Source organism: Hippocampus guttulatus, chromosome 1 (assembly GCF_054856545.1).
Source record: "Hippocampus guttulatus isolate MCC_2025c chromosome 1, RoL_Hgut_1.0, whole genome shotgun sequence".
In the NCBI taxonomy this organism is placed as follows: Eukaryota; Metazoa; Chordata; class Actinopteri; order Syngnathiformes; family Syngnathidae; genus Hippocampus; species Hippocampus guttulatus.
This window is the reverse complement of record NC_141261.1, coordinates 23,812,339-23,840,246: the sequence shown is the minus strand read 5'-3', so window position 1 is coordinate 23,840,246 and position 27,908 is coordinate 23,812,339. Positions and strand designations below refer to the sequence as shown.

General features: G+C 43.5%; 1 protein-coding gene across 10 annotated transcripts in view; it reads right to left on the bottom strand.

Annotated features, from left to right (window-relative positions):
- Nucleotides 1–985: 985 nt before the first annotated feature.
- The window catches only part of huwe1 (HECT, UBA and WWE domain containing E3 ubiquitin protein ligase 1), a 48,421-nt gene continuing 21,498 nt past the window's right edge, over nt 986–27,908 (bottom strand). For 6 of the 10 annotated variants that reach the window (XM_086121230.1, XM_086121240.1, XM_086121242.1 and 3 more), the window contains 44 exons: nt 27,762–27,843; nt 27,467–27,643; nt 26,461–27,006; nt 26,179–26,374; nt 25,932–26,099; nt 22,586–22,734; nt 22,439–22,505; nt 22,086–22,309; nt 21,787–21,998; nt 21,517–21,699; nt 20,326–20,498; nt 19,905–20,044; nt 19,723–19,798; nt 19,533–19,631; nt 19,329–19,453; nt 19,084–19,243; nt 18,702–18,933; nt 18,436–18,611; nt 18,253–18,342; nt 16,618–16,778; nt 16,458–16,500; nt 14,363–14,734; nt 13,983–14,190; nt 13,768–13,889; nt 13,435–13,655; nt 12,938–13,329; nt 12,205–12,841; nt 11,103–11,811; nt 10,926–11,014; nt 10,613–10,769; nt 10,373–10,505; nt 10,072–10,274; nt 9,762–9,991; nt 9,109–9,208; nt 7,749–7,898; nt 6,341–6,586; nt 4,060–4,177; nt 3,838–3,978; nt 3,472–3,759; nt 3,282–3,387; nt 2,966–3,083; nt 2,214–2,395; nt 1,936–2,126; nt 986–1,843 (listed from right to left, as the gene is read on the bottom strand). In XM_086121230.1, coding sequence (XP_085977356.1) covers nt 1,741–1,843; nt 1,936–2,126; nt 2,214–2,395; nt 2,966–3,083; nt 3,282–3,387; nt 3,472–3,759; nt 3,838–3,978; nt 4,060–4,177; nt 6,341–6,586; nt 7,749–7,898; nt 9,109–9,208; nt 9,762–9,991; nt 10,072–10,274; nt 10,373–10,505; nt 10,613–10,769; nt 10,926–11,014; nt 11,103–11,811; nt 12,205–12,841; nt 12,938–13,329; nt 13,435–13,655; nt 13,768–13,889; nt 13,983–14,190; nt 14,363–14,734; nt 16,458–16,500; nt 16,618–16,778; nt 18,253–18,342; nt 18,436–18,611; nt 18,702–18,933; nt 19,084–19,243; nt 19,329–19,453; nt 19,533–19,631; nt 19,723–19,798; nt 19,905–20,044; nt 20,326–20,498; nt 21,517–21,699; nt 21,787–21,998; nt 22,086–22,309; nt 22,439–22,505; nt 22,586–22,734; nt 25,932–26,099; nt 26,179–26,374; nt 26,461–27,006; nt 27,467–27,643; nt 27,762–27,843 — 8,695 coding nt within the window. In that variant the 3' untranslated portion in view covers nt 986–1,740. The remainder of the gene's footprint in view (nt 1,844–1,935; nt 2,127–2,213; nt 2,396–2,965; nt 3,084–3,281; nt 3,388–3,471; nt 3,760–3,837; nt 3,979–4,059; nt 4,178–6,340; nt 6,587–7,748; nt 7,899–9,108; nt 9,209–9,761; nt 9,992–10,071; nt 10,275–10,372; nt 10,506–10,612; nt 10,770–10,925; nt 11,015–11,102; nt 11,812–12,204; nt 12,842–12,937; nt 13,330–13,434; nt 13,656–13,767; nt 13,890–13,982; nt 14,191–14,362; nt 14,735–16,457; nt 16,501–16,617; nt 16,779–18,252; nt 18,343–18,435; nt 18,612–18,701; nt 18,934–19,083; nt 19,244–19,328; nt 19,454–19,532; nt 19,632–19,722; nt 19,799–19,904; nt 20,045–20,325; nt 20,499–21,516; nt 21,700–21,786; nt 21,999–22,085; nt 22,310–22,438; nt 22,506–22,585; nt 22,735–25,931; nt 26,100–26,178; nt 26,375–26,460; nt 27,007–27,466; nt 27,644–27,761; nt 27,844–27,908) is intronic. The other 4 variants (XM_086121246.1, XM_086121241.1, XM_086121239.1 and 1 more) reach the window with 4 other exon arrangements.

The following is a 27,908-nucleotide window of genomic DNA, read 5'->3' as shown; positions in this document are numbered from 1 at the left end:
TGGACATACAGATTTTATTGTTCATTGAGCTATTGCAGCTCAATAATATGGCTCGAGTATAATGCGTTTTTCACATAAATGATCCATGACTGAGTAGTCTTTATTGTCCGCCTGCATGTGTTGCTACACAGCTTGTGCTAAAAGGGTTGCACCACCACAAAAAGCTCATTCGCATTAGCATTAAAATAGTGGACTAAAATGCTTTGTGGCTGTTTTAAATCTACACTTCTTGAGTTACAATACATAGTTCCTTGTTTTTTATGCGTAGTTTGCATGTAAACCTCAGCTGGGAATGCATTCACAGATTGAAGCCTCTTTCTGAAGAAGTGCTCACTATTTGGCAAAGTGCTTTTTATTGTGAAGCAAGTTCACTGTCACCCTCCCATGCTCGTATCTCAAGTTGGCATTCACAAGTCAAAGCAAAATATCAGCCAAACAACAGCTCTGCAACTCACTCGTACTCATGGCACCATTGTATGTGCGCTTCAGACGCCCACCACGAGATGGCAGCAGCTACCTTCATAGCATTCGGCCACCATATGCTCACATTGGTTTCCTGGCAGTAGAAGGGGAATCAAATGTTTGCTGATCCTTCTACAACCTTGTGTTACTCACAAGCGGTGTTTTTGGGGTGGTGGGGGAGTTTGATTTTCACTGTAGTCGGGGTCCTGTGAGTGGAACTAATCTGGCACTTGAAGGCAGATGGAAATGGAGGAAGGGAGGTGATGTGAGGGACAGGTGGAGACATGAAAAGTCAATGAGGAATGACGACGGTTAAACTTAATACATTAGTGCATGCCTTCTTTCTTTATGCTAAGGGAGTTGATGAGCTGGAACTGTACGGATGAAATAACCATAGACCGCATTTGTTTACGGTTTACTGTAACTAACAACAGAATCTGCTGTGACGCATCTAATGGTAAGCATCTTTCAAGATTCGGCAAACTTATTGGTCAAGTTAAAACACGTAAAAAGACAATAGACGCAATTTTATGCATTTATTCATGTCGCTATTCCAATCGGATTCAAAGGCTCAAGGCTGAGTCAGAAATTGAATAGTAAAAAATACTCTAGAATTTATGGTTAATTGTTTGTTTTTTTAAATCTCCTTCAGGTTTTCGCTTCAAGTGTACCATCCTTCCTTAAAAATGCCACAAAATGTTTTTGAAAAGTGCATTTTTGTGAATTTCTCAAGTTGTTCATACACCCCCACAAAAAAAAGGCTTGTGAGGTCAAAAATATGCAACAAGAAACCACCAACGTGTTTCCCCAAAGGTTTTATAACCATCCTGTTCACACATTCTTTTTTCTTTTTACACAGCCAGAGAAACAAAAAAAAACATTGAAACAATAAACTCCCAAACCTTTTGTACAGAAAAAAAAAAATCAATCTAGATGAAGAAAATGTCTCTTATATTAGTCCATGTTTTAAGCCTTTGCATTTGCCCTTTCCGTTTAAATGGGGAGGGGCCCACAAGCGTGCGCACGTGTTGTGTGTCGAGATCACGTTGAGACTCTGCATGTGGTATTGAATGTTCATCAAACCATTTGACTGGATGGTTTAATCTGTTTTGTATGGACTAGAAATCAGAAACTCTGGGCCATTTTATAGGTAATCCAGTATTATCTGTGTAGGGTGTGTGTCTGTGTGTATTCAAAAATGTAACTTTTGTAGTCAGATCTAAATATGGTGTGTGTGTGTGTGTGTGTGTGTGCGCGCGTCTTAAAGAGTCTCATTAATTAAGCCAGCCCGAATCCCTCAGAACACTCCTGAATGGCCAGCAGCAGCATGTGTCTCAACTTCTCGTAACTCTCGTAGGCAGGGAGGTCCAGCTGGTTGAAACTACGAGCACAGAACACACGCCGTTATTTTCACATCCACATTTGTGGAGATGGCAAGCATCTTCATTTGTCAGATGCAACAGGTTTGTTTACCAAGTATGAGCGGAGGGCAAGCGGTCAGTGGAGCGATCGTCGCGGTGGATTTGGAACTTCTGGATGCCGTTCATGCCCTCCAGAGCAGCGAAACCCTGAAGGGGAACTTTGGACGTGCCAGTGACAAACTGTAAGAACTTGGCTCGGTCCGCTTGGTCGAAGGAACGCAAGGCCCTCCAGAACCACTGGATCTTTTGGAAAAATACAAACAAGCGACTTCACATGTGGTTTACGTCCTAATGGCATCAAGATGATCAGCCTGCACCCATTTCAAGTACCTGGATGGAGCTGGACTGGTACTTGTGGTACTCAGTGTTGGCCTTGAGGTCATCAATATCGATGGTGGGCAGGCCAGAGATGAGCAGCTCCAGCTCCTGCTCAGTGAAGATGGAGATCAGCCTCTTGGGGATGATCTCATAGAAGCCTTCCAGGAAAGCGGCCAGCTGCTTGCGGATCGCACCTGCGCCACATTGACATCCAAAGGCTGATTAACACCAATAACAGAATGTTCCATCGCTTGTCAGACCACCCATGAGCTTTGATCACAAGGGTTGGGCGACACTGGGCTCCATAATAACTTATTATTAATAAGTTATTGCAGAAAGCACATTTCCTTTGTTCAATCAACATAAAACAAAACTTCAAAGCATTAGCATTTTGCATCACAGTAATTCTCCCCATTACGAAAGAAGTGCTTTTGATGGGTAACGGGTCAGTGCGAAGGCGCAGTGGATGTATACCAGTGATGAGAGTGCCTGCAAGTGCGCAGCAAATGATTTGACACCTGATCAGTCACAGTTTCTTTCGGTCTCTAATTGGTTGCTTATTCTTGGGAGTGCGGCATTTGGCCAAAGTATTAAAGAGAAAGCAGGAAGTGATTTTGCTGGAAATTGCTTAACTCCTCCCCTTTTCAAAAACCCCATTTAAGGCTCGAGGTGACTATGGAAAATCTTACCACTGACAGGTCTTATTTTATTGCATTTTTGCCAATGAGGTTACTCATGAAAAAATATACATGAAGCACACTTACCTGTCATTTTCATCTGGCAAACCAGGTGCACATATTCTTTTTTGTTTTCTTCTGTGACCAGAATGTTTGCACCATTTGGCTTGAGGTCTCTCACTTCGCAAACACCAAACTCTTGGACCTAAACATACAAAGAGCAGGAAAGTCTTCACATCGACTTGCCTCCAAGTATTTCAAGTGCACTTCTGTGAGTCAACCCCAAAGAGCTTTTCAAGCAACTTCAAGGCAGCACTCGTGTTTAGGCTCCCGAGAGACCAACTTCGGCATCACAACCCACTTTCCGCTTGAAATAACTAACAATTCGAGACCTGGCACCAACCTCTGTGCTGAATGTGAGTTCATAGCCTAACGTGGACACGTCATTCTCCAACAAGTACACCAAACCCTGGAAGAAGGGGTAGTCCTCGCTCTCCATGTCAGTGTACCTAGGAACAGAAGAACAATTAAATTGCGAGCAATGAAATTATTGATTTGCTCTTTGATCGGAATCGGTGCCCCGTCACCATTACCTGACACTCTTGCCCAAGATGTGTTTGTAGAAGCTACGCGTGAAGTAGCACTCCAATAACCGGTTATCATAAACGGCTTTGGCCACCACCCGGCCCACAAACTTGAAGTAGCTCAGGTGGTTGGGGTTGCAGTGGGACGAGGGATTGATGGTGTAGGTGACCCTATCTCCGGGCGACGTGCGGAACAGAGCGTACATGGGGTTAAACATCTCTCGGGAGATGATCATATACCATTCTCTCAGAAGGCCGCCAGCATCCTGGCCCTCTTCTCCTTCAAAGACAATGTACCTGCAACACAAAGAGTTCACATGCTTCTGGATGGAGCAGACTCAGGTTGTTGTTGTTGTTTCAGTAATGGGAGCGTACAGCCTGTTCTTCATGTCCTCTGGGCTCTTGCGATGCAGCTCTCTGTACGAGTCCTCAAACACATGATCTCTTCTCACATGCACTGCCATGTCCTCTTTCCTCAGACCTTCATCAAGGCGTTCAAGCTCCTGGCGGAAATACCTGCGTGAGGAACGACAGGCCAGCAACTTGAGAATTGCCAATTTAACGCAGGTCAAACAAGGTCAAAATAATCTCGCTTACTTCCGCTTCACGTCAAAGTCCAGGATACGTATGTAATCAACCAAGACAGCAAAGGGTCCATCAGCCAAATGGGTGGTGGACTGACGCAGGATCTGGTTGAGTACTGTGCGGTGAGTTTCTACAATCAAGGAGAATTAAAACTCAGACTGTCAGACACGATGTGCAAAGCCTTTTCACTCTCCTTCACAATTAAGTTACCTATTGCTGACGTAACTCTGCTTGCATTATTTTTTCCCTCCCACTTTGGAATGGGGAAAACAATAGTAAATAAAGGTGGTCAATGCTCATTGTTCAAATATTGTAATTTATCCTTCAAGAGTATCCACATGATACAAACAAAAACAATTATTGAATTCAGAATAGCATCACCAGGAGAGGACCTCTGTTGTGTGCTGTGTTGCGCCGCAATTGGCTTAGCTGAAAGTCAATGAGAACGGCAGCATAGTAAGTATTTCCGGGGCAAAAGTGTGGCATGGTACGTGTTTCTAAAAGCTACTGGGACGCCCTCTAGAGGAAAAATCCCCCCCATTCTTTCAATGTTTGTTAACATGGGTTTGTGTACCTAAGTGGGGAGTCAATAGCTCAGAACTGGTGCTTTTCTGTCTTTTGATGAAGCTTTCATAAGCTCCATTTGGGTGTATGTGCACCATAGAACGCAACAATAAATGCTTTCTATTCCATTTGATTCAATCTCTTGTTTGCGTGGTTGGTTTTGTGCTCTATAAACAAAGTTGATATGATCGTGTTAAAAGAGGTCATGCAAGTCCACGTACACACTAAGGGTGTGGAAAAGAATCAATATTAATTGATGCATCGATGCGCACGTGCGCGATGCGAGTGCATCGGCTCATTCACTGGGTATGACGCAATTGACGGGTGAAATCTAGATTCATCACGATGCATTGGTGGGTATCGGTAAAATCCGATTCAAGCGCCGTTTTATTCATGTTAAACGTCACCTATCTGCCCTTTCCTAGGCGCAATGAATGCACCATCATTATTTTGCGTTTTGTGTTGAATACGGACGGAAGCCGTGAGTCACATACAGTGCAGTAGACTACTAGCGAAACACTATGGAAATTCGCGCAAGCAGCAGCGAGGAAACTACGACTACTACTACTTTAATGCACCCGCAACATTCAGATCTTAGAAAAGAAAGACGGAAAGCTTGATAAAACCTCTGTAATTTGCAAAGAATGTTGCACTAAGAAGCCATACAACGGCAGCACCACAAATATGCAGACCCACTTAAAACGATGGCACCACATCACCGACAAGTTTCCCGCCCCCTCCCCCGCCTCCCCGTCCAGTTCCTCGTCGGACACCGGAGAAACTCTTGGCAAACCAGGTCAGGATCAGAAAAAAAATCGCCTCTTATTTTGGGGGTCCCCTTGCAGCTCACTGTGACCGCGCAAGGAAAAACTAGATATGGATGACTCTTTTGGACATTTCATTTTGACACTCAGTGAGAGTGGTCTGTGTACGCTACAATACACACAGCAGCTTTGAGGCTGTGACTGCCACATTGTTTCAATAGTATTTTTTTTCTGTCCTATGGAGATGGATATTTCATATAAGACACTCAGTGAGAGTAGTCGGTTTGTGTTTACACTACAGCAACAGCTGTGAGTCTCAGGTGCCAAATTGTTTACATTTTCTTTGCACAAAACCCAATTGTGAAAGGGCTTAAATAAGTTGTTTTACACGTTCTACTGTTTATAAGGAATAAAGTGGTATACTTTTTGCAATACCATACTGAATTCCATCTTTTTTAAAACTTTTTTTCTTTGCGTATTTGCATCATGTTTAATTGCACAATATCACAACAAATTGCATTGTATCGTATCCCATTGATTTGAACTAAATGTGTATCGCGTCGTATCACATCGTGAAGACGGTGAAACGTATCGCATCGTGTCGCCAGAAAATTCCATGTATCGTTTAAGTATCGCATCGCTGGTAGTGCATCGAGATGTGTATCGAATCGTCCTCAGTGCTGAGATTCACATCCCTAGTACACATGGACCTGCAGGTGCTGTGAACCAGCAAATGGCTCGTTACATCAGATATGTTCGTTTGATCGCTTTGCAGAAACATCGATAACTGGAACAATTAGAAAGGCAATATGTCATTATCGGAACTTGATGTCACTCCAGGAGACAGCAAGTATATTAAGTCAATGCTTTTGCTATACATTAAGCTAGTGTAGCGACCGGAGGTTAGCACAGCACCATACAACAAACACGGAAGCGGTGTGTGCATAGAGTCCATTCTGGCTCACCGGCAAATCGAAGAAACTTCTGGGTGTCTGGTGGCAAGTTTGAAGAGATGTGCATGGAGGAAGGTTCCCGGGAGAAGAACGGGTCTAGGGAAGAGGGTGTTGCGGGTGTGAGCGGCGCTGGGGACAGTGGCGGCGGTTCATCCTTGATGTGAGAAAGCTGGCTCTCCCGAGTGTCCCGAACAGGGGGTTTGCTCTCTCGCTCGGTGGCGTGTACGAGGAAGAATGCCTCCACAGCAGGCTGCAGAACTGAGGGACATGGAAGTGTTACAATGGAAATCAAATGGAACAAATGGCATTGCAGAAACAAGATAGCAGGGTTGCTGCCAAATCTGAGCCATTTTAGGTTACTTTGACCGATGAAACATTTTCATAATTCCAGATTGAGATCCTTACGGTAACAGACAGCATCGGAAGGAGTTGAGCAAATACCCCGTCACAAACAAACTCCTCCCATCTTCCCCGCAGAAAACAATGTCAGTGTTTTCAAAAGGTCATAAAGAGTAACATTTGAAAACCAATTTTTAACCAAAACAGCAGCAGAGTCAACCAATGATGAGCTTGTCCACAAAATAAAATCAATTACTTTTTTTTTTTTTTTTTAAACATGTCATCGACATTCAGTCCTGCATGTTTCATCCCCTCTCCTGTCAAGGGGCGGGCACACAAGTATACAGCATGAATAGTGTATGTGGACAGCAAGAAGGAATGCGCATGCTGAAAGCTCGGTTTTTTATCTGTTACTCCTGTTGAGTGGCATAAATGGAATTAGTTGCAAACCCTGATGTCACGGCGACTGAGTCAGATCATTTTGGATTGAAACCAGATGAATACAGAGAGCCAACAACACACTTGTAGTATATGTATTTGAAGAAAATCGTAATGCAGCAACTTCAAAATCCATTTAAAGCACAACCACCCCACCCAATTTCTTTGAAACATGGCAGAATATGGAGGATTGACTATTTCCAACAGCTTGCAATTATAATGCTTCCCAGATAGCAATACTGCCTATGCAGCCAAGCATCACTGTTGAGAAACGGCATGAAGAGGAATGCTTCACAATTTTTTATGGGCAGTACCAAAGTTGTCACATTAGTTCTGCCCAGTCTGTATATTTTCCAGTTTGACAAACACAGGCGCTCAGAAGTTTACATAATCTGGCAGCATTTGTAAAATCTGTACCATTGTTTAAATACTGTTAAATTAAGGCATTTCAAAAGAGCACAATAACCCCCCCAAAAAAAGATGCAATGGTCCACATTCTGTTCTATTACTTCCAAGAGGAAAACTTAGCTTAGAGTGAAACTCTTGTGACACTTTGATATACCTGGTTAATATGTTACTGTAAAAAGGTGTTTTGTGTAAAAAGAAGCAGATAGACATCCTGTCCAATGAAGATTCCTCCTACCCAATACAGCATGCTGGTCATGGGACTCTTCCAGCTCTTTCAAGCATTCCCCGAGCATGTCCCACAGCTCATCCAGCAGGAGCTGTTCGCTGAGCAGAGGGAGGTCGGGGACTTTCTCTTCACTCTCGGACTGGCCATTTGCTTCCTCATCTGAGGAAAAACATTTCCAAAAAAAGTAAGCCAATGCATTCACTGCATGAATAGCTGGCCAGAAACAACTCCAATTAATACATCTGAATTATTAAGGCAATCTGTTCCTGTAAGTATAAAAGTGTAAACTGAGCCTTAAAGTCCTTGTCCTTATTGTGAAAGAGGGGTTTGTGTGCCGCAATGATACCAGGAGGTAAGCAGTCCGCGTCATTATGCCTCAGGCGGGGCAGGGTGATTGGGGACAATAGCAGCAGGAGCTGCAGTAAACGCCACACTCCCCAATCAGACCCTGATTGATGTTCTGTTATTCGACTTCAGAGTCCATCACGGATTGCGAGCGTCTGCTAGCAACGCCTGCCAGAATCCCCATGTCAACTCCCACTTCCGGGAGAACTTCACCCACATTCTAGGGGAAACAGGATCAAGTTCTGCGCGTCCATTTTTGGGGCGGCCGACCACAGCTTTGACCGTTATGAGGAAGCAGAACAGACCAGGGCAAAGTGCGGCCTGGGGGGCACATCCTACCCTCAGCTGTGGTCATGAGCTGTGAGTCGTGACCAAATGAACAAGATACCAGATACAAGCGCCTTAAATGAATTTCAGTTGCAGTGTCTCCAAGCTGTCCCTTTGAGAAACTCCATTTGGGAAGGGCTCAGAGTAGAGACGCTGCTTCTCCGCATTGAGAGGAGCAAGATGAGGAGACTTGGGCATCTAATTAGGATATTTGCAAGCCTCCCTGGTTAGGTTTTATAGTAATTTTCCACTGGGATGAGGCCCAGGGATGACTCAGGACACATAGACTGTCTGCCAGCTGGCCTGGGAACACCTTGGGATCCCTGCAAAAGCGCTGGATGAAGACGATCCGTAGAAGGAAGTCTCACCTTGCCTCCTAAAGCTACTGCCCCTATGATCTGACACCAAATAAGCAAAAGAAAATCGGTGGATGGAGATTTGTTATGAATATGGGATGATAAATCCATGTTGCTAAAAAAAAAAAAAAATGAATACAAGTCAATTTTAATGTGTCCATGTATAGCTGGCAAAACATCAAAATAAAGTAACGTAATACACACGTTTGTACATTTTGTTGGCATCATAGATTTATTGTCAGTTTATAAACTAAGAAAGTCAATTTTCTGCCCCATATAAATCAATAAATACACAAGTGTCCTCGGAAGACTTCCAACATTTTAAGGTGTGAATAACTCACCCAGAGTTGAAGAGTCCAGCTCCAAAGATGGCTGGTCAACATCCATCGGCATGTCATCTCGTTGAGCTCCCTGGGCCTCTGAGACCGTCTGCATTTCGGACTGTAGCCACCGAACGAGGGACGGCCAGTGACACGGGATAGGAAACAGGGAAAATAATTATCATTATATTTTAGCTATGAATTTTGACTGATCCACATTGCCATGCATCAGGACATTCCGATTCAACGGTAAAGTCACTGGGGCTGAAGCAGATCTGGGTAAAGAATGAAGCAACTTCAGCCAGCCGCCACTGCTGATGACAAACGGGGAGTTGAGTTTGGAGCAGGCACATTCACAGCTTTCACAAACAATTATTCTGAGACAGCATATAAAACAGATTACTGGCACATCCACTTTTTAACTCATAAAACAGGCGCAAGTTGCAAACAAGACATTTTGATGTTAATGTCGACATTAATTTTTTTCATCTGAATGGATTCGCTTTTGATTTTGCAAAATGCAAACAAACAGCATGAAAACCCCAACTTGGCTAAAAGCATGTCAGTGGCCCACAGCAATTGAGTCAAATCTACGACCTCATGATAAATGTTCAAATGTGCGCCCAGTGGGTGAGTGTGCAGATCTGTCTGCTGTCAACGCGGCCCATGCTAACCGTGGCAGCAGCAGCTGTGCCAGCAGGGGGGGCAGCACCAGCGGGGGCATGAGACGCTGCGACTGATGATCCGGCGGTGACGGCGGCCGAGGCGGAAGTGGGTGGTGGTGCCTGTGTGAGCCGGCGGGCCCGCTGACCCTCTCTCACCATCTGGATGATGGCATCAGCCTCTGCCTCCAGTTGACGGACGGCAGCCTGAATGCTGCTGGCTGAGCCCAGGCTGGACGAGCCTGGCCGTTGAGCGAGAGCGCGGGTTTATCACTCTATACCTCATCTGCACAATGGCTTCTATGCTGGATAAATCTCTCACCTATTCGCCCAGTCTGTTTAGCTTTCTTGTTGGCACGGCGTGTGTCCTCACGTAGCTGGATAATGACCTGCAACACTCGCAAGAAAAATTTCTGTGTCGATGTCTTGGAGGTTAGCGAGCTCATACAGGGGAGTTGCAGTTCTCGTCCGCCAAGCGTGCGCTTCTGTGCAGCCACAATCACAACACTTTCCGCTCCATCAAACCTGTGCCCCAAATAGCAAAACACAGTTAAGGTCAAGGCAATTTCAGAGTCAACAAATGAGAAAGTATCACTGAGTGTCCAAAGTTGTCATGGTCTTACCTGCTGGTCATTTTGCCCTTCAGTCTGGCAGAGATGGAAGAGTCATCAGGGGGTGCATCGGGGGAATGAGAATCTGCATGTGCTCGTCTCTGCTGCTCCAAGTTGTATTCTCGAAGTTCAGCCAGGAGTGTACCTGAAAGGGAGGCAATTTTAAAATGCTTAAGGAAAGCTCATGAGGCTTTGCTAAGCAAACAAACCAATCGATAGAAAATAAAGAGTATGTATCGGCGTAACACTGACCAATCTGTTTGCAAAGGGTATAACCAAGGTGTCTTGCTCCACTGAGCAGCAGTCTGAGCACAGTGTCTCTGGTGGAACCGTCTCCTCTGGATAACTGAAGTAAAATATTAGCTGCGTCTTCCAGACCCTCCTCTGAGCACGAATGAGAAGTCAACACCTTACAAAAAGTATAGAGTGTGAAATTTAAAAAAAAACAAAAAAAAAAAAAAACCACAACAACAAAATAATAATACCCAAATAAGGACATATTAGTCCACAAGGCAACTTTGGAAGTGCAATTTTAATAACCCACTCGCATAACATTTTCTCATACCTCCACTGACAGCTGAAGCTGTTTCTCTGTAAGTCCAGCCGTAGCAATCTTGTCACTTTCCATGCTAATCGAAGAGCTCTTGGTTTTTGCTGTTTTAACAGAATTAATGATCATCATTTATAACCACCATTCTCAAGCGATGACAGAGATTTCTCATGCTTTCCCTGGTGTTTCTACCTGTGAAAATTGCTCCAGTGGATGTTGGTAATGGTGTGGAAGTTGCAAACATTAACAGACTTGTCCCTGAGGAGGTGCTCTGGGTCCCAGATGCCCCAGAGGCCACTGTGCCCACTGCAGAGGGCTGGATGTTTGATGCTGCTGTGCCCTGTGTAGTGACCGAGGCGGTCGATCCTGAGCTAATTATCGGATTAGGGTTGGCTGACTGTGGAGTAGCGTGGCCAGCAGGTACCTCTGTGGCCTTGATGTCAGGCAGGGCAATGGATATGAGGGAGAGCAGACGCAGCAGCTTTTCAGTGAGCAAGGAGCTTCGCCTGATTACAGGATGGGACAGCATGTTCATCAACTGACCAAGAGGGGAGGTTTCTAGGCTTAACTGGAGTCCCTCAGCCTCTGCGTTGCCCCCTAAAGGCACGGTCTTCATTGAGGCTTTTCCTTTGCGACTGACATTCATGTTGTCCAGCTTTACAAGCAGATCCCAAAAATCAGTGGAAATTCCCAGAGACTGGGGTGTGATGTTTGAGGAGCCAAAAGCATTCTGTGCACTGGAAGCATTGGAGTTTGGGTTGTTTTGAGCCTGGGAACTAGACCTCAACCCTCCACCCATCCCACCTACGCCTGAGGAGCTTGAACAAAGACGGGCCTCGAGGTCAGAGGATGACACGGAGAGATCCTTACAACGCTGCTGGGTGAAGTGGCTGGGGAACACCTGTAGTGACAGAACACAAAAAAAGTAATTCAATAAGTATGCCGTGACTGACACAAATCTTTCCTTCAAGAAAAGACATTAATGAAGCTTTACACGTAAATACGCCAGATTGCATCCGTTTCCATCTGATGTACCGTGGCAGGTTGATGCAACATTTTGAATACAAATGCCCCCAAAAATTGCAGGAAGCACCACTGACACATTTTGTGAGACTTTAGAAATCTCAAAAATAATGTCTGATGTGTTTCGCAAGTTTCATGAGTTTTCGCCCAAGTCTAGACTCGAGTAAATTGCTTATTAAAGTGCGAGAGAATTTGAACATTGCCCAATTGAACACTTTTGTATAGTATATCAAGACCATAAAGCACATTGAGATCGTGATACATGACTGACCTTTGCTAGTTGGATGAGAGTGTCTAACACATGTCGACAGACTACAGGCGCAGCTTGCGGGTGGATGTGTACTGTGGAGCCTCCGCCTCCCGCACATGTGACCCCTGCAGCAGCTCCTGACACACCACCTCCTAGGGCTCCAGATGCTGAGGAACCAGCAGCTGAGTGGCGGTCAGCATGTTTCCTACCAGATACCCGTTGGATCTGGAAAATGTTAGTCCGACAGCCCAAGGCCGCATCCATGGACACAGAGAGCCAAGAAAGCTGGCTGGAACTACGAGACTCCACTCTGTTTAGTAGCTCGAGGGAGGATGAAGAGCAGAGGGAGGAGGTAGCTGAACCTTTTGCCCCGCATCCTCCATGGGAGCTCCTTTTCCCACGAGAATCTTCAAGGCGTGAGGTCTCCACACACACCTCGCTCTCACTACTGCGTTGGAGGATAGACAACAGACTGCGAATGACCCACCCACGTGTCTGAGAGTGGTAGCAAAGATTCCTGAGCACACGGTGTAGACGGCTGGTGTTGAGCTTCGGTTCATCCACAAATAGCAACACCAGCAGACAGGACAAGGCCTCGTGATCCAGCAGCAAACGACCACGCAAACGCAGCAAAGAATCCACACTGGAACTGGATGGTCTGAGGAAATATTAAGATTAGCGACCAGCATCTAAGCCACATTTGTTCTTCCATTGAAAAGTGAAAAAATCATCATCATAAATGTGTCTCTTGTACCTGTGGTTAGAGCCACCACCCATCTGAAATGTGCCTCCTCTCTGCACAGCCAGTCGAGTGTACTGGACGCCACGATTGCTCCCTAAGCGACTGGTGAATGCTGGTGAGCGCAGGATGGCTGAGAGCGCCGATGTTGAACTGTGACCAAAGAGCCTCTCGTGCATCAGTTGCCTTTGCCGTGCCTCTTGCTCTCGGCGCAGGGCTGCCGCTTCAGCTGCGATGTCAGGTGGCATCACAGCCAACACGCTGTCCTCCATGTCTTCGAGCACACTACGTCGCAGCTCAGAGGGCAGCGTCTGGATGAAGGTAACTGGGTCCAGAGGTGTATCTCCCTGTGTGGGTTGCTGGGAAACCTCCCTGCGCTGCTGCTCGGCTCGTTGCTGGGCAAGGACCTAAAATGATCAATGGCAAACTTAGTTTAACTCCTTCTTCTATAAAATCACATTGTCACTTCTATTTCATATCCTTTTAAGTTGTGTTATCCAGTAATTTCTCACCTCCTCCTGTATGGCAGGTGGCAATGCAGCCAGGAACTCAGGGCTGACCTCTGTAACCCCAGGCCCTGTGAGTACAGGCGCAGTAGAAGACGGCAGGCTGGTCGCAGCAGCTGAGCGGGATGGTGGTCTTATTCCCAATTGATTTTGAAGCACTTCTCTTCGAATGTCCTCAGGAAGAGCTGCCAGGAAAGATGGATCAACACCCTCAGGAAGACTGATTCCTGCAAAGGCAAAGAGAACACCAGAGCAAATTTGAAACTTCACAACTATGATATCATGTATTGTGGGATCAGTAGTCTGGATGTGCATATTGGGGGGAATAACCACCTGTACCTGCAAGTGGGTCTTCTTCCTCATTGCTTGTGGATGGGAGAGGATCTTGGATAGCCTGGGATTGGCTGTCAGCACTGTCACTCCTGATTATTGCTTCAGCAGCAGATGAAACCGAAGTGGAGCTAATCAAATGAAGACAGTTTCTTAAGAAACATTTTTAAAATCAACATAGATGGAACATTTGTAAACAAACAAACAACAACACAAAAACATACTCGGACTCTGCACTGGTCTGCCTGTTGGTCAATTCACTCTCTCCACCGCCAGACAGGTCCTGAGACACAAGGACAGTCTGGGCAGGGTTGGAAATAGCTTCATCTTGTGTGGCAGAGGCAGGGCTGCTCGTGTCCATTGGTGACCCTTCCAATCGTGACACACCCACTACTGGAGGTTCTGAGGTCTCCACCATATCCGGGCTTGAGGCTGAGGGGGTGGGAGTTTGCCAACGGTAAGAGATTGTCATAAAGTATTCTATTCACTGTCAACCTGAGTTGAGATTGTGTTCTGAAAACATGACTGGTTACAACTAAGCACTGTTGATTTAAATTATGAATGCACCCTTACTCATGGATAATTTGTAAGAGAGTTAGTCTACCTTCCCTGCCTTCTTCCAACAATACTCCTCCACCACCACCACCACCTCCTATGGCTCTCTCACCGATTGTGGGTGCTGGGGACATTTCCATCTGAGATGCTTCTGCTTCACTACTAGGCCTGTCACTTGCAGACAAGGGCGGAAGGCCTGCCAGAGCCGCCAATGAGCCGGCATGTGACTCGGCCAACAGCAGGCCAGCCATCGGTTGGTGGACCTGTTGATTAATTGCAGTTTCCAAGGAAACTAGGGCTTGTTCATGGGGAGCTGGGGTAGTGGGAGTAACCTCTGTAGAAGGGGGAGCAGTGAGGAAGCCTTCTGACAGCCTGGGTGGGTCCAGACAAGATACTGCACCTCCTTGAGACTGCTCACCCTCTAAAAAAAGACAAAAATATGGGAAATCACACAGTGTGTTTAGATATTAACATGAGAAATATTATATATATATATATATTTTTTTTTTGGGGGGGGTAAATGAATACAATTCAGATGAAAAAGGTGACAAAACACACAATAGGACTGCTGACTAATATTTCGGATATTCTGGAGAGTGACATTAGCACAAAAAACCCCCCCCAAAACAAACAATTTAAAAAAAAACCACATGGCTACCTTCTGTCGCACAGCCTTTGAAGCCATTACAACTGTTACTTAGAAATGAAAAAAAAAAAAAATACTAAGTAAGTTCTAAATATCGGAGCCCATTCAGAACAGACAAGAAATCTACCAATCTGATTCTGGTGCATTTTCATGTACAACACTGTTGTCCAAGATGAAATGAGGAACACCTTTGCTATACATTGACCATTTTGTGAAGTACATTTTTGCAAGTTACTTCCAGGCACTTGAGGCAAAGGTTTTATTAAACAAAAATATGACAATCTAACAAATTGTTTCCTTTTTTTACTTAATCATTTTTTAAATTCACGTCGTGCATAGCAGCAAACTATTAGCTTGTCTAGAAACATTTTCAGTGGGGCTATTTCAAGAACAAATGTAAGTTTCACTTTGAAGTTAGATTTTCTGAATGAGCTGTGTGGTTCCTTTGGCAAAGCTGTTTTTAAAAATCTACTGTATTCTCATTTGGACATTTATTGTGCAGATCAAAAGTTAAAATCAAATATGAAATGTAATGTGAAAATAAAGCACTACTGGTACTATATTTATTAATTTATATTTAATATATTATATGAATATACTTTGAACCTAGTAGGCGACATCTTAGAAGAGTTGACAATGTTATAACTGCAAAGGACGGACCGACTTCATATTGAACCCGATGGATTAATAACGGGATGTCAAATTCCCATGTGAGTCAAGGAAGGTGAGCGAATACCTTTAGCAATATAGTGTATTTTCACTCTTTCTTTAATAAATGTACCATCACAAGCCACAACATTCTGACCACTTGCACAATGTAAGTGTTGTATCAATTATGCTGTCTTTAGAAATGTAATTGTTTTTATCAAAACTGAAGTGAACTGCATCACATAGAGCGTTTCCTAACATTTCTTAAATCTCCTGAGTAACTATATTAGAGGTAACCAAAATAGTAACTGACAGCTCTCATAATGAGAGTCAAAGTCCCCATAATGACCCTGGAAAGGGTTCCGAAGCCAACTTGTGTAAGAGAGCAGCCATCATGCTTTGTTTGTAGATGGCCCAAATGGTTTCGCATTCAATTTCAGGCGAAAGTTTAATCTAACACAAATACAGGAGGAATAGCAACACAAATAATTCGACTGAGGAAGGCAGTAAGTTGTATAGTTATCTCCTGAACGGGGTGTACAATCCTGTTCCCCAACAACAACACAACTTACTACCTCACCACAGCAAAACCATCTTCAAAATGAGATGCATGTATTCAGAGAGCAGATCTTTTCCTGCACATGATAAGGCCAAGATGTTGTGGCGCTGCCCTAAGAAAGACAGTAGACTGTATAGTTATCTCCCAGATCTGGTGTGATCCTAAAACTATACAAACTACTACCTCATCCCAGAGCACGCATTGCTGACTCCTGATGCCTTGTGATTTCTTTCAGATGGAACCATTTCAATCAAAAGAAACAATTGTGAAACCCTTTCAACAAGTCAGTACCTGCAGTGTTTTCTGCGCCATTAATTGTCCCTAATCCAGAACCCTACAGACACGAAAGCAGAAAACAAAGAAAACGTGAATGCTTGTTGTTGCAAATTAATCAAGTCATGTCCGGATGTGTATAATAATGTCAGTAATGCATTGCAATGTGCAAACCTACCTGCAAGCTCTGTTCCCGGGTCTGCTCTGCTCCAGAGGTCCTCCGCTCGTTTTGCTTGGTCTCTTCCTCCTCAGCCAGCTGGCGCCTCCGCTTCTCCCTCCGCTCTTCTAACTCCTCATCTCGCAGACCTTCCAGATGCTGCAGGATTGGCACCTTCACAACTGAAAACAAGATATGTAACCACTTCGTTTTGGTTGATGCTATTATTTAAAAAGGTGACAAGCTCTTGCACAGATACCGTATTAATTACAGAACATAGAACATGTTGATGCTACTGCAGTCACTAAAGTACAGATACCCAATTACTAGTCCTCTGTAAAGTAGGGCCAGGCGACAGGATTTTACAAAGTTCAGATTTTTATTCAAAAAGCAGATTGTTTTAATCAAATTTCACTGATAGAAAAAGCAAATGGCATTCAATATGTATTGCTTTATTTTTTGTTACTAAATGCATTTTCAAACATCTCTTTTCCAAGCATTAACTTCCACAGAATGTTCTCTTTTTTTTAAACAGGCTTCCACACTGATTTTTTTTGTCAAAACATATGTAAAACACAACCCTCACTTGTTTTAATGATCATGTGTATCATTTGTATAGCGTGGACAAGTATTCCCAATTTTGAAATAAATTCATAATTATTAACCTAACATTAACAATTTTATTAAGAGAGTTGCTCACATTGAATTGTGACTTGTTTATTGATGTGTTTCTATGAACATTCTATGTCTGATTTTTGTTGTTGCTGTCCATAGTCTATGAAAGGTCCGAACACACCCAAAAAGGTCGCTAAAAACGGCCATGTTGTTGGTACATTAAGTGCCGCTTTAAAATTAATAAATCATACTGTGCTTAACCTCAATTCACTGATTATCTCCCGGCCCAAATGCATAGTCTTCAATCGTCGTCTAATCATCGACAAATCCCAACATAAAATCATGCATCCCTGATCTTTATTAAGTTATTAAGAGCATTGGTCTCCGATTCTTGTCTGTTCTCCAGCGCAAATACACTCCATAACATTTGCCGACGAGTGATGTATTTCAGGATCAGTTTGGGTCTCGAGAGCACTTTTTAAATGGTCTTCGTCTCATCTCTGAACCAAATGCATTTTTACTTGGTCTTGTACAGGGCGAACTCAGGATTTTTGACCAAGATTAGTCAAGACTACTGTGATCAGTGAGAAACAGGAGAATGCAGGTGCTGCACTGCCTTCCCGGTCTTGCCTGTAGTGCCATAGAGAGTGGATGAAGAAAACCAGAGACACTGAGCCCCAGAAAAATCGTATACAATGAAAGATAAGATAAACTTTATTTGTCCTACACTGGGGAAATTTGCAAGGTTTGCTTCATTGTATTATTTAGCTGAATTTGTTATTGTTGCAAATGTAATCGGGGGAAAAAAGAAGATACTGGTCATTTTGTTCCGTTTTGTTTTTTCCCTTTGATATATACAGTCATTGTCTTGTCTCGGTCTCGACATTCAAAAGTCGTGGGTCTTGTCTTGGTCTCACTACTCCAGTCTTGATAAGGTCTTGGCCTTGGTTGGTGTGGTCTTGACCACAACACTAATGGTGATAGAGCTTTCAGTGCAGCAGCATGTTGATCATGTAAGCATCATCACTGAAACATTTTTACCTGCGACACAGTCGTGCATACTTTCAGCATCCAGCACTTTACACTCATCCGTCCATCTCGTTAAGGCAGTAGGAATGCTTGAGAGGGTGCCTAGACAGAAACAAAAATCCAACATGAAACAGTTACAGTAACTCCTGAACAAAAAGACCATACAACAACAACAAAAAGCTTGAGTGATCTCACCCGCTTGACCCCCCGTGCTGCTCTGCTCATGGAAGAAGTCGTCAAATTCATCATCGGAACGAGCAATGATGTGGACATCCTCATTTCCGACCAAAAGACGAGCTCGACCACGAGATTGCAGAGGCAGAGAGCTGGACAGCTGTAAAATGTCTGCAGCAGCACTGGGGCCCAGCAATCTACATGTGGTTAAAGAGTGGAAATGTTGACAAACTAGATTGCTGATGCTCTGGAAGAGCTCAAACATCAATAGACTGCTCAACTCTTACCTCTGCAGGATTAGTGGAGGGTTGGGCTGGCGGTTTCCAGGGTAGTGGACGTGGATGGTGTGCCCACTGTTGGCAGTAAGCTGCCTAAGCGTCCGCTGGCTGCGGCCCATGCCTTGTGCCAGACGGCTGCTTGTGCCTGCTACGCCTAGGGTGAGGGAACCATGGTCAGCATGGCGCACCATCAGTGGGTGGGAGCTCGGGATGTTGCCTGGGGATGGAGGGATGTCAGCTGCTGGAAGAAGAGAAAATGTAGGTAGACATGAGGGAACAGATCTGCAATTTAGTTCAAGCATTTGTGTTGATGACGTTTTCCCATGTCTATGTTAGCAACTAATCATTGCTGATTCAAATATTACAAGTGAAAACAGGTATGTCTACTAACCATTGTTGGAGAACATGTTGTCAAACTCGATGATGAGGTCATCATCTCTGTCAAATCTTTCAAAGCGGATATGAGGTGCAGCATTGATGTCAGGGAAATCCTCATCCAACTCCATCTCTGAACCTTCGTCGTCATCATCCTCATCTCCTTCCTCATCATCCTTGAGAGCAAGTGGCAGTCATAAGTTTATTTACAAGCAACACTACTTGAGTCAACACTTTATAAAGCCGTATATTGCTCCAAACCGGATCCTCTTCCTCGTCCTCCTCTTCCTCCTCTTCATCCTGGCTGTCATCATCATCATTGCTGCCACTGGAATCTTCCTCTTGTGTGTGCTCCTCATCCTCTGGTTCCAGGATATTCATAGAATCTAATCATAGAGGCGAATTGTAACCAGAGCACATTTTACAGCATACTAAATATTAAAACAGTCTTCTCCCCACACTCACCTTCTCGGTTTGCCTGAAGAGTGGATGCCTGGCTAATATTGGAGGGGGCCTCTTCCATCAGCACATCCTCTTGAGATTCATCCTCAGCACTTTGCCCGACTGAAACACAACATGAAAATCGGGAAAGAATTCTTTGCTTTCTGATCATTTCTCCCGTACAAATAAATGCGGACCTTTCATTAAGGCTTACCTATGATTGTACTATTCACAGTACCGCCATCTCTCTCGAGTAGCTCATCAATCAGATCCACCAACTCATTCTCCACCTTGATGCATATGTCAATATCGTCATGGCATGTGCGGCAACTCCATGTTGTTTACATGATGCAGTGAAATCGAAGTAAATATCCTGTACAAAACAATGCTACTCACCTGCATAGCCTGCGTGCTGAGTACCTCTGGTTGACCAGCAATGACCACCGTATCACCCTCTGTTTCTCCATCCATCAAGTCACTGTCTGTTCCCTGCACCCTGTGGTTGCCCTCAACTGGTTCCGCTTCCCCAGATTCTCCTGTAAACAGATGCCAGAGACATCAGAAACATATCTTTCCAAATCCGGCTGGAATTCACTAATCATCCTCCTGTGTCGGGAGGGAGATAAAGCGATAGAGTTAGAGGGCACAAAAGCAGCAATTTTAATCAGAACTGGATGATATTTGTTCCCAAAACTCAACTAGTGTATGTAATTTACGTGGGTGGCCTGTCACAGATGTGAGTGTTTAAGCACCAGATAGTCTGCTGTGTCTTCTGTGAACCAAACCATCTTGTGTGCCAGGTTGAGTGTGGGGATACCTTGATCTTGCGTGTTGCTGTTGCTATCCCTTGCAGCGCCCGCTGTGTCATGTTCGGTCTTGTTCTTGTTGGAACATCCTTTACTCCCAAACAAGTTGCTGGGCTGATTAACAATGCGAGACAGAGTCTCCAGAGGCTTAAGGGCAGCATTCACTGTGTTGGCCATGTTGGGGCTAAACAAGACCAAATGTAAATTATTAGGAATCACTCAACCATACTTTACAGCAAATGGTGTACACAAAAATACCACCTTAACTTATACAAAGGCTTATTTTCTCTGAAAATCTTTAGGGTTTCCGCATCTTAATCCAAGTCACATTCAAGACTAATTCCATGTGACCAACTTCACAATGTTCCCAATTGCTACAGTACATAATGCGCATCTCCCGACTACAAGCAGGGGCTTGGGAGCTATGGCCCACCGAATTTTAATTCCCGTATTATAAACCACCATTTTTTTTCATGATTTGGCTGGGGATGCGATTTATACTCTGAGGTGATTTACGTGTGAAATTAATAACACATTATTATATCATTTCACTTATTATATTCACATTAAACCGCAAGAGGGCGCTCTACGCCCGTGTTGATAAGTCGCCGATGAGTCCGAGGTAAGCGACTCAGAAGAGGAGCACCGCATCTTCTACCTCCGGAGTTGTCGGTGTTGAAGATTTCATTGGCTTTAGTGATTTGGAGTGACATTGATAGTTTGGTAAACTTGTTAGCATGTTATTTATGCTATAGTTATCTGAATACCTCTTAATATGTAACATGAACACACCAGGCACATTCTCGGTTCGTTGTTTATGCGTCATGTAACGTTAGCATATCGTTCACTTATTCAACCTGTTGTTCTCCATTTTATTTTTATTTTAAATTGCCTTTCAAGATGACATGTCTGTTCTTGGTATTGGATTTTATCAAATACATTTCCCCCCAAAATGCGACATGTTTTTATCTTCTTTATTTTGCATTTTATGGCTGGTGCGAGTTATACTCCGGAGAGATTTATAATCCGGAAAATACGGTAGCTCAATTGATTGGTATATATTTCAGCAGCTTGACCTTTTCACCTAGGAGATGAACTTGACCGTGTGGATCAAACGGCAGCAACATTTGTTTGTGCTATAAATGACGATAATATGCCGCCAACGTGATAAGAAGGCCAACTTCAACATAAGAATCATGTACCTTGACAAATCCAAGCTGTGAGGCACACGGGCCAAGTCGCTGACCAGTCCTTTCTTAAGAAATAGCCGTATGATATTATTCATGCCATTGTGTTGCGTCTTGGCTGCTGCTGTGCTATAGAAACTGGACGTGGAGGGACATGATTCCATGATGGTACTGATTATGCACATCACTGCCTGAAGCCTGTGGGAGACAGATTGGTAGGCGGACGTTTTCATCACCAATTTTTTTTAATACCATCAGAGTGCATTTGTAACAAATCGTGCTTACCTAGCATGTTTTTCAGCACCTTCTGTCATTCCTAAGGCTCGACTAAGGGCAGCCTTCACCTCATTAACCAAAGCAGCCTGAGCATCGGTGCCAGTGCCAGCGGCTGCTAGGCTAGCAAGGAAAAGACGGGCCAAGGCTGGGGTGTCCTTGTCCTCTGAATTTTGGGTATGAGGTAGCAAGTGGTCGAGCACAAAAGCTAACACACTGCAATCCTGTTGGAACAGACATGTAACAAGTGAAGAGAAAATTTGGACTAAAAGGAAAGACACCACAAAGCAGATTTTTTTTTTTTTACCCACCTCCTTAATAAGCTCTGACTGTCCTGCAGTGTAGCAGTAAGAGGCTATTAGTGTGGCAATGCCAACATAGGAGCGCACCAGTTCAGCCAGCAGTCTCAGGATGGTGGAGGTAGGCATGAGGGGTTTGCTTGCCTTTACCTTTGCAGCTTTAGCCTCCTCTGAGCTGCTGCTTTTATCTCCCTCCTGCTCCTTTTTTTCCTCCCGCATTTCTTCAGGTGTAGAGACTAAGGACATGCATGCAGTCTATATATCAGTCTCACATAAGTTAAATGACACAATGTAAATCGTCAAAAAAAAGGTCTACTTTTTTAAAAGGCTGCTTTGTGAGACAACTACAATAAATCTGTTTTCACCTTCTCCTTGCGGTGTGCCAGACTGGGGAGACTCTGCCACAGCTCCATCCGCAGCAAAAACTTGAGTCTAGGAAAAAGGTGCCCATTATGACTTATACGGTCTCACTGCAACCAATTGAAATTTTTCTGATCATTGATAAAGCTCACATTGATATGGAATGCAGACTGGGAGTCAAAGTCACTGCCCTGTCGAGTGAGACGGTACTGTTGGTAAACATCATCACCGACATCCTGCAAAATCTGGCAAAGGTCTTGGCTACCAGGAACAGCTGCAACACGTTCTTCTGGACGCTCAGCTATGACACCAAAAACAACAAAAAGTTTCACTATTAAGTTCAAATAACTGACACTGAATGTGATGACACAAGGGATGCAGCAAGTGAACGATTCAATATATTCACAGCAAAATTTACAGATTATTCTATCGATTAATCAAACAAATAATTTAACAAACAAATTATGCGTGCGCTACAATATCGTACTTTAAATGTTTGGGGTTTTAGGGGACGGAGATTGGCTTGGTGAGTGTCGTGTGCATGTAGTTAGTTGGCTGTTGGCGCAGACTGCGCATTGATTCACTGGGTATCAGTTGTCATTGCAGAAAGTGATTCAATGTCCTTATGTGTTGACTTGTTTTGTTCAATCCACTGGTAGGTGGTTGTGTCTCTCGTTGACCACTTGTGAGGCATTACAAAACATTCGAACTGCAGGTTGCAGTCTGTGTTGAATCAGCAAAGGATGTTTACATTTTCTGTACCGGCGATTGTCGCCATGCGCAAGCATGTCCTGGTTTGCAGAAGACACATTGAAGACATTTTTTCTTTTTAAATGATCCCAACATTTGGATTTTCTGTACTTAATACACTCTTTCATCCTTGGTCATCACCATTGCGCCAACTTAGTTCCATAATGAGTGGTTCAAGAGTATGTAGTAACCTTGGTGCATATGGAAAGGTGATCACGGAATCTTAGCGGTTGAGTTTTGCTTCACTTTTATTTTCAAATACAATTATTTGAGCTATTTGATTATTTGTTTAGTGCTGTCAAGAGATTAAAAATGGTGAAATTAATGAATTATGATCTATAACTAATTGATCTAATCTATATTTTAATCTCACCTAACAATTGCCGAGAAAACCCCTATTTTCATTTTAAATTCATTACATTATCGAGGTAGATAAAAAGACAAAAAAAGTGGCATTATAAAGTATTTTGTTTTTAAACAGACGAACAGATGCAGTCCTAGCCATTCACTTTCTGCCGTAGTTGAGACTAGTCCCAAGTCCTACTTGCAACTTTTAGTTTCGACTACCAGGGTGAATATCACCATTTTGTTTGTTTTTGTAAATCTCCAAATAATTACAAAATAAAAATAAAATAGAACACCAGGTCCATAAAAATTGCTTAGGCTCATATATCAAAAACAGCAATACAAGTACTGAACACTGAACTTGCTTCAGATAAAAAAAATAAAAGACCCTTAAATCACAGTGCTGTAAATTAGCACTTCAGAAATAACACTGTTCATCATTCCAAAATAAAGTGCTGAAATAAACATCAATCACTTCTCGCTAGAGAGGAAACAGCAGCAATGCTGACTTCATGCGTCGTACGCGGGGTGTTCGAGTTTAAATTTGGCAAAGAGTTTTGCTATGGCTCACTATATTGCTAACGGTTTCGGTGCTAACGTTAGGTGTGGCTGCACTCGCGACTGTGTGCTTTGCATTGATGTGGTAGGCTAAACTTGAGCTGCTTCTGTGGTAACCAAATTCCTTCTTACAAATTAGGCACAACACTACATTTATCAATAGTGCCGTCAGGACGTTTTTGGAATGTAAATTTTCCATTCATTGGGCCGAGAACTTTCACATGTTCCTCCATTTTCACCTCTCCTCACCTCTCCGCTGCTTACCTGGCCCTCCCAACTCCAATGGGAGCCTATCATCTCATGCTAAACAAGCCCAAACATAATGACAGTCAATCAATGTCCGCATCAGGCTGTGACTGACCACTGTTTCCCCACCCTCAACAACCCGAACACAGGAAGCCAACACATAAAAAGGGATACAGTATTATAAAAAGGCACCCCACCTACAGAAACAATAAAGTTAGAGATTCAAATTTAGATTAACATGATTAAAACATAACGTGCTAAATATGACTAATTATTTGCAATGTAATAATTTGACACGCTAAACAGTTTGCAGCAACATTTTTTTCACATCAGGGGGGTTTTCACTGTAGCAAATTTTATCGCAGATGCAAACACACACACAAAAACATGTGTATTCTTTATTTTTATTTCAATACTGTACGTAGTGCATAAATATGAGCATACACTCATTTGATATTGTTTAACATTAACATACAATTTTTGTATTAATCACTCCATTCTGTTGGTTTAAAAAGGTAATTTATACTCTTATGAAAAAGGAAGTTTCAGTATCGATAATTTGATTTCAAACTTTACTTCTATAAAATGCACCTGAAGCATAACAGTACTGTAATGAATATGTCTACCGTATACAGTACTGTAACACCTTATGAATATGTAATTAATAAATTTAATGATACAAAACTAAGACAAAAAAAACCCACCCAAAAATCCGTTACACTTTTTGGTTATGTTGAAAAGCAACATTCGAATTTTCTATCCATTCGTGAAAAAATAATTGATAGAAAATAAAAGTATTGATTTGTTAATTTTTAGCTGATTTAAATCAATGATTTTTGAAATCAAACAATCTTAATCGCAAAGACACTTCATACTGCACAGTACTGTACTGTATAGCCAATGTGCAGTTGTGCACAAAGAGAAAAAAAGGGAAAGAAATTGCGAAATTTACGATCAGCATTCACTTTCACTTACATCAATTTCTTCGATAATGTATTTTATTTTGCTTCCTCCATCTTTCATTTTTATCGTTGTAGTGAATCTCGTCGCGAGGCAAGAGCAGAGAAAAAGATTTCATATAATGGTACAGGGGGATTTTTCATCGTAGGGGGAGCAGAAAAGTGGGAATGGCTTTCATGGATGAAATTTTTTTCACATTAGGGGGTATTTTCGCCCATGCAGGTTTCGTTGTAGAGGAGTCATACCGCGGTTTTCGACCATAATCCATTCCAGAAGGCTGTCCGAAAACCAATTTGTTCGAAAACCGAAACCACGCTCTTAAAAAAAAAAAAAAAAAAATCTTTATTGAACACGTCTGCCCACAATGGAACGCTACACGAGGAAGCGTCACTTCCTCGTCTACCTGATGAAGCATCACTTCCTCGTATAAGGAAGGCGAGAGGAGTCAAGTGGCGCATTCAAGTGCGCTCAGGTTGGTCGAGAATCGATTTTCTGTCGTAATCCGAGGCATAAAAAACTCGAAATTTTTGGTCGAAAACCAATTTGGTCGAGAACAGAGATGTTCGAAAACCGAGGTTTGACTGTATTTGTTACAGCCCTAGAACACCCCATAAAAAATAAAATTAAAAAAAAACTTACGTTCTTCTGGCGCATGATACGCAGCCAAGGCGTTGAGCATATCATATATGACCTCCTTGATAGTTTCCGGAATAGAAGGTAGTGGGGACAATTTCAGAGGAGTCGTTTTCACCAGCTGCACGGCATTTGGCCCCTTAATACGAAGGTTTTCAAACTCGTCATCAGAGGCTACAGAAAGACAGAAAACCAAACTGAAGGAATGCAGGTCAGCAAAACAAATGGACAGCCCTATGAAATTATAATATACCTGTGCCAGCTCCACGGGGTGCAGGGAGAGCAATGCGGACACAATTGCTGGCAGTTTCCGCAAAGCACTCTGGGTTACGACAGGCAGCAGGGCCAAGGACACGCAAGATATAATTAATTTCCCTTGAACCAAGGCTGCCTGACACCACTCCTGAGGTGGTGCTACCTGCTCCACTGGTCACTGCAGATCTCACCACCTGTAGCAACAGATGAACTCTTTAAAATATATATTGACATAACTCACGCAGTGAGAAAAATAAGGAAAATGAGAAGGGACGTAAACCTTTTCCATAGTATGCCGAAGAGTAGCTGGATCTTCAATAATGTGTCTGAAGAGCAGGGTAACAAGAGGTGTGAAGCCATTGAAACCAGAGGTTTGTGTGAGCCCAAGAATCATTCGGGTGCTCTTCAGCTCAGCAAACATCATGGCATAGTGGTGATTTCGCGTCAAACGCAAACAGAGACGCAGTGTAGCATGGAGGGTGTCTGGGTCAACCGGGACACTAATCATGCTGACACAAGCGCGGATGAGAACGGTGGTCATGTCGTCACTCAGGCCGATGATGTCCGAGCCTTGCAAAGAGTCCGACTCCTGGGATGATGCGGAGCCAGAGGTCACCTCCTTAAGATGGCTGGAAACATCCTTGGGGGCACTCATTTCCACTGCCACCCCAATTTCAAGGTCAGCCTGAGTTTCTTCGGCTTTGCACCGGTCTCCCTCTTCTCGCTCAGAGTCTGTTACGCAGCTGGTTTTGGCCGGTTTGGCCAAGCGTGGAAGTCTCTGAACAGTCAACATCACTGGCCTCCGGTTACCAGTCTCTTCATTTACCTACACCAACGATCATTGTCATTAGATTAGAGACTCAACTCCCTCCCTGCTCTGCCCGCACTCCCCGCCCTCTGCCTCTGCCCGACCCCTGCCTCCTGTCACAGACTATGCCCCTCCCCTCATCATCCGACATCTGCGTATTGCACAATGCACTACCTCACTTTACCCACAAGTGCCATTGTTTATGCTGTTTACATTGTCTATACTGTTTATACTGTTCAGATTACATATTATGTCTTCTATACAGTGTAGCTGCTAACTTGTCTTAGCTGTGTGTTTAATGCACAGCATGTTTGCATGCATGTTTGCACTGAGGATGGAGAGGAAATTTCATCTATGCTGCATGTCATACATAAAGCATATTTGACAATAAAGATGACCTTGAATCTTGATTAGAAAATAACCCATATTGAAGCTCGAGAGGTTATCCCCATTTTTTGTACAATGCGTTATTGCATACCTGCACCATGTTGTTAAACTGAACTGTGTATCGCCTGCGTCCAGCTGTGAAGCGAACACTGCTCTCCCCAGCCCTCCATGCAGAGTCAATAGTGCTGTTGTTGGAAGCGCTGTAACTGCACCAACGGCCTGAGCGGTCATCAAACCATCTCCAGTTATTCCCATTCGGCTGAAGATACTGAAGAAAAATTACCAGTGCAACTTATTAGTAGTAGCCATGGATTGTACACCACACAAAGCTTAACACAGCTCACATATAGTGCAACTATCATTTATGAAGCAGCTGAATGTTTTACCTTGTTCATTTGTGATCTGCGCTTTGAAGATACTGCCATTTTCTCATAAAAGTCAATAATCAACAAGACTGGTGTAATCCACCTGCAGACAGTGAATATTGCAGTACATGTAGAAAAATGACCAAGTTTCAGCATTTTTGTATTAAT